At 42.9% G+C, this 10177-nt stretch overlaps 1 protein-coding gene across 4 annotated transcripts in view; it reads left to right on the top strand.

Annotated features, from left to right (window-relative positions):
• Window positions 1–1912: 1912 nt before the first annotated feature.
• Window positions 1913–10177, top strand: part of DCP1A (decapping mRNA 1A) — a 71366-nt gene continuing 63101 nt past the window's right edge. For 2 of the 4 annotated variants that reach the window (XM_090021566.1, XM_090021569.1), the window contains exons 1-3: window positions 2091–2354; window positions 3579–3619; window positions 6865–6992. In XM_090021566.1, the coding sequence (XP_089877692.1) occupies window positions 2220–2354; window positions 3579–3619; window positions 6865–6992 (304 nt within the window). In that variant the 5' untranslated portion in view covers window positions 2091–2219. Of the gene's footprint in view, window positions 2355–3578; window positions 3620–6864; window positions 6993–10177 lie in introns of all 4 variants that reach the window. The other 2 variants (XM_090021570.1, XM_090021567.1) reach the window with 2 other exon arrangements.

The raw sequence follows: 10177 nt of genomic DNA, 5'->3' as shown, positions 1-10177 counted from the left end.
ACAGAGTAATGCCAGTGCACACCTTTTTAGTGATGCTAATGCACAGTACACTAATTCTGTCAGGGGGTGCACATGTACCCCCTACGTGTCACCAAGGAGTGGAGACCAACTACTGGTAAAGATTTTCCTGTGAACCAGTGGTATTCATCTGGCACAATTTTACTCAAGGTAAATCAGGTGAGGCTTCAGTTTCATGTCTGCTAGAGGCACTATCTACATATGGCAAATATTAATTAAAACAATAGCGTATTTTAGTACAAATAGTTACAACAGCTTTTACTTCAGCACGGTTCAGTGAGATGGATGATTTTATCCATGGCAGCATGAGAAGGAAAGACTGACAGGATGACCTGCACATCTCTTCAGTAGAACAGGCTCCAGGGAAGAGTCTGAGGGCAGAATAAAGAGGTGGACTTCACCTCCTGTGCCCTCATTCTGTCCATTCACTTTGCTGTTGACATGGCCCTGGGGCACCTACCTGCTGCCTCTTTCACCCTCACATTTCCATACTGGCTGTGCATCAGTTGGAAAGCAATTAACCTTGAAGAAGAAAACCCCTCCTTGCTGGAGCCACAACAGATCCTGCTGGACAGACAGAAGTGTCACTGCAGGGAAAACGAACAGAATCTGTAGTGCTGCTGATACTATGAGAGATTTCTGGTGGAGCTGGAATTTGAGAGAAAGACCCCATCTGTTACTATATTTTTTCTAATATTCAATATTGTAAAAAAATGGTGTCCAAAATGTTCAATACCCACCCAGATAGACCAAGTCCTATTAAACAACTATATCTGATCTAATGTAATAAAGCTGTGTAATAGGGACGTCCACTCTGCAATGACTTTAGCAGCAATAATCAGTTATGTGACCAGATAGGTAGATTATGTTCAATAACCAAGTGGTGTAAGTGGGACAGAGGTAGCTTGTCACTCATGGGCAGTATCTCAGCCCATAACAGTAATAAGAATAAGATACCAATGCATATGAGAATCCTGGGGGAAAGTAAAGCAATGGACCAGAGTTAGGCTACTGCTAATGAAAAACATGAATCAACTTTTACCTTCAGAAAGCAAAACAGGAATGAACTGGGATTTTACTGCATGGGAGTGTTCTCCTGTACTGTCAAACAGACCCCAGAACATGTCTCAAAATCCCTCGCTTTGCGAGCACGTACTAGTTTGCGGTGAGCTTTCAAAAAAAAAAAAAAAAAAAAGGCAGAAAGGAGAGAGATTCACTGAATTCTGATTTTGTGAGAGGAGAAAATTAAAGAGGTGAGGGGGACCAGAGGACCAAAACTGAATACCACCTTGTTGCCGGCACAAGGTGCCCGAGGGAGGCAACAATTCGGTTCGTTGCCCGGTGTGCATCGCGCCAAATAAACACACTGGGGGAGAAGCAGACAGAGTTTATTTGAGCTCAAGTAAAAGGCACAGGGAGACTGTATGGTCTCAAATCCTGCACACCTAACCCTGCAACAGCGGGATCTTTATACCCCGTCAGTTTCACTGTCAGTGATTTTTTCCACCAGCTGGCCCCCCTCTTTCTCCCCTTTCCCTCCTCCTTTCTCTCTCCGAGCGGTCCCCTTGCATTCCACAGATAACAGTTTTAGCTCGCCTGCTTTCCAGAAGGACAGGAGATTGCAGGCACCAAAGAAAGGGTTACAAAGGTTGGGCAAGGGGGGGGGTTGGCTCTTCTGAGCCTGGAGCAGAAGGACTTCCTCGACACTCGTGGTCTTCCATCCCTCTGAGTTACCCAGGGTTATGCCCAGTGACACCACAACCTGGTGTAGCAGTGTGACAACCTGGGGAGATGCTGCACGGGTTGTTTAAATCCGTACTAGTGCAGGGCTCCTCTTCCTCGTCCTTTCTCCCCTACGCTAGGAACGACCTCGGCCCTTGGCCAAGGAGATAGCAGGACCCCTTTGCCCTCGCTTCTCCGGGCTCCTCCTCGCTACCCACCAGATCCTTCTCACGAAGAAGTACCACGTTCAACAAGCCTGGGGCCCGGTGCGGAGATGTTCACCCCCCTTGGGCCGGGCTCTAATTCCCGCGGGACAGGCGCCGGGCTGGCCGTGGAGAAGCCCGAGGGGCCGGGCCGGCGGAACCAAGCTCGGCGGAACGGAAGGCGCGGGGCGCGCGCGCGGGGGACGGCGGGGACGGCTGCGCGGTGGCTCCGCGCTCAGCTCTCGCTGCCGCCCGCGGCTCCTCCCGCGATCCAAGATGGAGGCGCTGAGCCGAGCGGGGCAGGAGATGAGCCTGGCGGCCTTAAAGCAGCACGACCCCTACATCACCAGCATCGCCGACGTCACGGGCCAGGTCGCGCTCTACAGCTTCAGCCACAAGGCCAACGAGTGGGTACGTGCGGGCCCGGGCCGGGGGTCGCGTCGTGCCCGTCCTGCGTGGGGCCCTGCCTGACCAGCCTGGAGCTCCGGCGGCTCCCCCTGGGCCCACGCGGCGGGGACCTTCGTCTCGAGCGAAGCAGCCTTTCCTCGGGTGCCCGAGGGTGTGTGCCCGTGCAGCTGCCGCTGCTGACAGCCGCGGGGCTGGTGGCCGGCGGACGGCGTTGGAGAAACGTCTCTCCGCGGGGGAGGATCTCCCCCCAGGAAGGGTTTCCCGCTGCGGGGTGGGGGAGAAACTGTCGGTGCGTGCTGCGTTTCCCGAACAGAAATGAGTGATGTGAGCTGGCGCTAAGAGTTTCTACTGAAGTTACAGAGGCTCAAAGTTAGAGGCTGGAGCTGGCGGGCTTGTGCCTCTCTTCCTTTTCAGACCTCCTCACCCCTGCTCACCTCCTCTGAAGCAAGTGTGTAGCTTCATACAGCAAGCTCTCAGTTAGGAACAGGTTCCTGTGAAAGCCCTTCTTGTGCAGGGGGGCACCACAGTGAGGTTTTCTTTTCATTAACTTTTAGTGTTTAAAGCAGGGGTCGGTAGTGTTTTTGGGCAAAGTGCTCCAAACACCTGTAACCTCAGTGCATAAGATGTTGGTGTGCCAGGGGTCCAGTCCTTGTGGCTGTGCAGACCTGGCCTCTTTCCCACCCTTTGCCCAGAAACATGCTTGCCAAGCAAAATGCGTTCACGTGCTACACTCTGGCACCCGTCGGGGATTTCCTATCCCTGGCTTAAACAAAGTCACAGTGAATGAGTAGAATGGGATATCAGTGAATGATTTGGAGAGAACAAACGGTATGCTGACTTGACAGCAGTTATATGCCAATCGCCATTTAGGTCTTCTTACATGACAGGGTATATTCTTCTGGTTGTTTGCAGAATTAAATGTATTGTTGTCTGCCCCAAAATGGGATTTCCAAGGAAAACTTTGAATTTTTCCTTTGCTGGTTTGGTTTGCACACAAGGGAATTACAGGATACTACTTATTACTAACAAGGGAATAATATTGTTCATGCAGGCCAAATGATGTATATAACCACATTGCCTAATAGTTTTAGGAAAATATGTGAAATACAAGAGAATTATACTCATTCCACCTTCTCAAAAGGGACACAGTTTATCATGGTTTAGTCAGCAAACTGCATAACTGTAAGCAGACATATAGTTGAAATAAATCATTGCTGTCTGTTGTAGGAGAAGACTGACATAGAAGGTACCTTGTTCGTATACAGAAGGTAAGGTATTTTATGTAAAAATATTTATTTTTGTATATCACTGTTTTGCTGATCTTCAGTCACGTTTAACTTTCCAGCTGTACTAGTTTCTGTTGTCCAGAAAAAAAATAATCTCCAGCTAATTCTTTTTCAAAAAAGAAATGTAGCAACTAAGCACAATTCCTACAAAAAGAACAGAAGATTTTTCAGGGGAGTCTTAACACAATTACATAAAAGTGGAAGAATTTTAATTGGGCTGTTTTGGTAGTGCGTTATCATTCACCAGTAAATTCTTCTGTGCTGTAAGTGACTCTGTGGATGAGGCCTTCTCCCCTTCTTGTAGTTCAGAGATTCCAGATAAAAAATTATATAAATTATGCTAACATTTATCAAGTCCATACAATTTAAAAGCCACTAGTTTATGTATGAGCAGTTTTGGGTGTTTTTGATGAGGTTTTTGAGTGACCTTGAACAACATGGCCAAATACTTTATTTTTAGGAAGAGTTAATGTAAATATAACCAATGATTTAGACCTAGCCCAAATGCAAATCCGTAAGTTTGCAGCCTTTCATTGTTCCATTGTATGTAAGAAATGGGAATGAATCTACCCTTCCTGAGAGACAGCCACCATTTAGTATTTTATTTGATAATCATGTGGTCAAATGGTTTATATACTTAGTTTTTATAGACTTCACTTGCATCCCAATACTATGAGCACTCAAGCAAATTGAATAATTTTTTACTACTGGTTGCAGTCCTACATATTTTATTTGAAGCTATTTGTGATAGTAAAATAAGTACTGTGTATATTTAAATCTTGAGATGAGTATGTTTGGCCCTCTCAGGAAAGTTTGCATTTCACTTTCTTAAACTTTAACAGGATGTGGCCACAGTGCTATTGAAATGTTAACCTTTCAAACAGTTAATCACATCTGATAAGAATGGAGTAGATTTATGCTTGATTCCCAACCCCCCCCCCCCCCCCCCCCGAATGAATGACCCATAACGTGACCAAAAAAAGAGCTGTTCTAGCGCTACAGTGTTACTTGTACAATACGTTTTAACGGCACAGCTAAGCATGCTTATAGTGTTCATGTAATTAAGAAGTTCAAGGAGACAAAGATATAGCCTTTGTCTTGAGATTGTTTGCTTTTGTTTTCAAATTTGAGTCCAGAGCAAATCTTACACAGAATATCTTTTGTACTATTGGTTAAAGCAGTTTTTCTTTGTTTTTTAAGGAACTATACTCGGGGTTAGGGGAAATGTAACTCAAAAGGAAAAACTCTCCATTTACAGGTCTGCTCTGAACTCTTATTCTAGTTTTTAATGGAACTGCACCTGTTTAAGGTAGGGGTAAATTTAACTGAAAACATTGGGCCTTTTGATGTGACATTCTGCAACAGGGGCCAAAGCCCACCAAGTAGAGGTATAAGCCCCCCTTGATGAAGGGGGCCACTAAGGTCATATCACTGATTGCTTGGGACAAAACAGGGTTGGGAGTGAAAGTCATAGGTTTGAATTGAGTGCATGAAGGGAGGAAACCAAGCACAGTACACCAGCTGGCCCACTAGACCTCAAACGAGTCCAAGGAGCCAGTGGGCACTGCCCAGTGAAACTCTGCTGAAAGATGTGAATGGATGAGAGACAGGAAAACAGCTCTGCAGTCCCTGCGAGTCCTCCTGGCCAGAGCCTCCATCCTGGTTAGGTATGTTGCCAGCTTTGCTAACTGAAGACATTAGGAGACTGATGGGATTCAAGTTCCATCATGGACCATGAGACTGTTCAGGCTAGTGGTTGGACACTCCTGAGTTCTAATTGTGGCCTTAGCAAGATTTGCTGTATAGCCTCAGGCAAGTCACTTTATCCTTCTGCTTTGGTTTTCCCACCGCTAAAATTGGCACGTGATTTAAGTAGCCTTCTGGGGTTCTTGTGAAGATTAGCTGGGGTCTTTAAATTGTTTTCTAAACTTTAACTGCTGGTGCACTGATAAATTCTCTCTTTGGCAATGTCCAGATCCTCTGAGTGACCTGGTAAGTGCGGGAAACATGTAAGAGACTATTGCTTATTCCAGGAAAAGAGAGCCTGATTGAAAGTACAATGAAGTTGCTGCGTCTTTGTGTTGACTTCAGTGGACTTGGAATAAGGCCCTTAGCAATGAACTTGTCATGAAACTTACTAGTTTATGTCCCTGGTAGGACATACACCTTGCAAAGACTTAGACCCTTGCTTACTTTTACATGCTCTGTGGAGTTATACTTCTTGGAGTGCAAAAATCAAGTTCATTCATAATTATTTTCAGGATTGTAATTAAGCGTGCCCTAACTGATGATAAATCCTTTTCTGAATCCTTCATTAGCTCTTGACCTCAGTGATATCTTGAAGCACCATGCTCAACAACTTAAATATAAGCCTTGTATGTAAAACTATAATTAAAATTAACTATAATTAAAATGCAAAAAAAAAAGTGTCTTTTAATTTGAGTGAGTCGTCTTGAATTTCTTGTACTTAAGGGCTATATCTGGGTTACCTTGCCTATCTATTGTGCTCAACTGCAGTTATCTTTTTTAAAAAGACTTTTTTATGAAAATTAAAAATAGTTCTGACCTTTTTCCTATATTGCTTTGGAAACAAGTGTAATGTCATACATTTAAGGCTTCAGGTGTTTATTATATGCTCTTCTTTGTCAATTTTTTCAGTACATATTTGTTTAAAGCTATAACATTGTTTAAAGTGAATACGTTTGGTTGTCTTATGCAATAAGTTTTGCTTTGGGGTGTATATATATGTAGCATACTTTTATAACTAATATAAACTAGGTATGTTTATAAATGCAGCTGCCAATAAATGTATCTCTCTTTTGGAACAGACTTATCTGAAGGGAAGAATAGAGGTGTTATGCTTAGTTGAGCCACCTAAGTTTGTCTATAAATATATTGTGACGTGGGCTACCCTTACCATTATTAAGAACTGTACTATTAGTTTTTTTACTTTCATTGTTTGAAAGCATAGCACATCTCTGCTGCCTTGTTATCTCAGAGTATAACTTGAATGTTACCTTGAACATGACTCCTAACAGTACCCAAACCCCAGAGTGGAGTTGGTTAACTGGTATATAAAGCTTGGAGCTTGTGCCACTGAAGCATGAGGGTAGAAGGCACTGGGGACTTAACTAAAGATGGTTACAGTTTGTTTATTAAGTGGAAATATGATATGCACTGATCAAATTACTCTATTCTCAGTTACTTTCTTTTCATTGAAACAACAGGTCAGCTTCTCCCTACCATGGTTTTACAATTGTAAATCGACTGAATATGCACAACCTGGTTGAACCAGTAAATAAGGACTTGGAATTTCAACTCCATGAACCTTTTCTTCTTTACAGAAACGCTAGCTGTAAGTATGGCTGGTTTTAAAATCTATAATTTTAGAAGTTCAGATTCTGTAATGTACCTTGACAAGGTTTGATAAAATGTCTGTGACTGTATTTTCCTGTAATCACTGCTTGTTTGAATACAGTTATGTAGGTGTCCACTACAGTTCAGTCACTGTCTATTTTAATAGTTTTAAACCTTTTTTACAAATGTAGGGTACTGTACGTAGACTGAGATTTGTCCTATTATGAATCAACTTCGAGTTTCATATATGGTACATGATATGCGTGGTACTGAGTTGAGTCTTCCTATCCTGTATCTGTTTAAAAAATATGAGGATGCCATTTACTTTCAAATGTTGCCCCTAAAATGTCTAGGAGAACTGGAGAATAATTGATGAATTCTTGACTTAAATGGAAAACAAATGGGACTCTGCTTTGTGACTTTATATCCTTGTTGCTTGCTTACTTTGCTTGTTTGGTTTTGTTTAACTTTTTAATATTTTTCAAAAGGAAGCTTAGATTTTAATCATCTGCTCTATCAAGAAGTTGCCACTTGGTGTGGGGAGAATATTGCTTGCCCTAAGGGAAGAACTTTCCCTAGGTTCATGTCTACATAAGTCTGCTCAATTTTGCTTCAACAGTTCAGCATTTTAGCATGGTCATATTACATTAAGAATAGCACAGAATTTCCTTTTTCTGCTTTCTGAAATTAGTACTTATGGTTGTACTGTAGTAGCCCTAGAGGCATCCATCTATGTTCAGGACCCTATTGTGTTCTGCACAGTATGGGTGCACAGTTAGAAAGCCCTTCCTTACATACTCAAAGGCATCACAGAAGTAATGGAGCTCTAAAAACATAAGAGAAAAAGAAAATAGTGAATACTTCAAATTTATATTAGGTTGAGTAGATGTATTGATGCAAAAGGAGCATCAGTAGGCTGGAGAGATTCTTCAGAATGATCATTTTGCTTTCTTTTGTTAGTTCTAAATCTGTGAAATCAGTCTGTCTTGTCACTGTGGGGAGAAAACTACTTCCTGCTTACTACCACCTGTGCAGCTGACTGATCTAGGAGCCTTTGTTATTTTGTTTCCTACAGTAGCAGTACCTCTGTCCCCCAGCCTTTGCTATCCCATTCCATCTTCAGACGTTGGAAGGATGAGAGCCGACAATACTCCATAGTAGGGGTGAACCAAATAAAAATTTTCTTGGTCGATACGAATAGATGATGACAACTAACCAACCACATCAGCTGATGCCAATCCTATAACTGATATTTAGTAATAGTGCAAGGCTTTTTAAACTACTGACACAAATAAACCATTGTTTTGCATTTATATCTCACACATACACACACCTCCTGCCTGCTCTGACCTCATTCCCACACATCTCCCCCTCACCTGTGCTGCCATCCTGGGCCAGCAAGGCAAACCCTTGTGCAGACAATTGCACTGGGTCTGCTTTGGAGCATGCTACTACCTCAGTGCTGATGGGGCCTACGCAACTGAGCTCCCTTGGCCACTGCAAAGGAGCCACTTTTACGAAGGCACCTGGTGCCCAGTGGAGTGGAATGCCCTTGTGCTATGCCTTACTCTGTCCACACACAGCCCAGTGCCTACACGGCAGCCCCATTGCTCAGGCCTCTGCTGCGCATGTGGCATTGCCATGACAGTGGCAGCAGCAGTAGGAACCAGCAACAGTCCTTTGTTGCTGAGGGGTCTTGGTAGCGGCTTACCGCTATGTTAGAGGAGTGTATCAGGAGGTTGGTGAACATCTGTTTACTAGGGCACCCCCAGGGAAGACCAGAACTAATAGATACAAACTCCTGGAAGGCCACTTCAGGCTTAATACCAGGAAAAACTCCTTCACAGTCTGGGTGTCCAGACTGGAATAAACTCCATTGAAAGGTGGTGCAGTCACCTACCCTGGAGGTTTTCAAGAGAAGACTAGACGGTCACCTTGCTGGGGTCACCTAACCCCAGTTGTCTTCCTTCCTAGTGCGGGGTGGCTGGACCCAGTGATCTGCAAGGTCCCTTCCAGCCCCTTACAGTCTATGAACTTCAAGAAAGGCAAATGCAGCTGGTATAGTTTTGAATATCAGATTTGGCTGATTTTTTGTGGTTCATGGCAGCACTTCCTGGAGCACAGGCTTCAGTTTGTATTAAATCACTATACAGATATGAAAGTAGTGACTTGTGTTTTAAAGGACTGAAACAAAAAAAGAGGGTGGATTTCTCCTTTTTACCTAAACACGAGTATGTTTCCATTTCAGGTGCTCTAGGCTCAGTGTACTTAGAGTTTGAAGCTAAATCTCAGTGTGTGCTCAGTAAAGATTGAGACTTCTGAGCAACTACTTCCCTAACACATGCGGTCTCAAGAAAACAACAATACAACGTGTCATGTTTTAATGGAGTACTGATGTTTAATAGAAAGGGATTACATAGTTACTCTTTCTCAGAAAAATGGGCTGTATCTGAAGAGTACTTGCTATCAGACTAGGGAATTCAGTTTTAGAGGGAGATAATTTAATAACTAGTACACTAAAGATTTTCCTTTGTGAAAGTGAAGCTCCTTCTAGTCCATTTTCTTGTCTTTATGATAGTCTTTTCTTTACTTCCCACTAAATGCAATGTTAGGAACAGATATGCTCTCAACAAGTTTGCCCTCTCTCTCTCATGGTTACTGTTTAAAAAAAATTCTTCTACCACTTCAGTCATTATTCAGTATTAAATTGGAGATAATCCTTCGTTAGTACAAGTTATAGAGCTATGGAATGTAGAGCTTGCATATGTATTCGTTTCTCTGCATAGAGGAAAGCAGTTTAATGAGGATTTCATTGTTTTAAATAATATATGAGGGAAAACTTTGTCCTCTTTCTATTCATAGATCTTTCTCTTCCCTACATTTTTAACACCCTTTGATTTGCAGAGATCAGTGTTATTTTCTGTCCTTAATATTTGTAAAATTGCATAGATCAAAGAGGAGATATTCAGACATGCACTTTAAGTCAGTTATGTATGGTTGCTTGAAATTTAATAGATCTGCATTTTTTTGGTACTCCTTGAAACCTGGAGTGGCTTTAATTTCTATGTTCCCTTCCTTTTGGTGAAAAGAGCTGTTCACTGAATTAGATAACGTTTTCATACAACAAGAACATCATTTAACCTAAAGAAGGATATTTCAAAGTATACGAGGGAGACGGCCCAT

Source organism: Crocodylus siamensis, chromosome 11 (assembly GCF_052110815.1).
Source record: "Crocodylus siamensis isolate JL-2025a chromosome 11, ASM5211081v1, whole genome shotgun sequence".
NCBI lineage: Eukaryota > Metazoa > Chordata > Crocodylia > Crocodylidae > Crocodylus > Crocodylus siamensis.
This window is presented reverse-complemented; position numbering and strand designations above follow the sequence as displayed.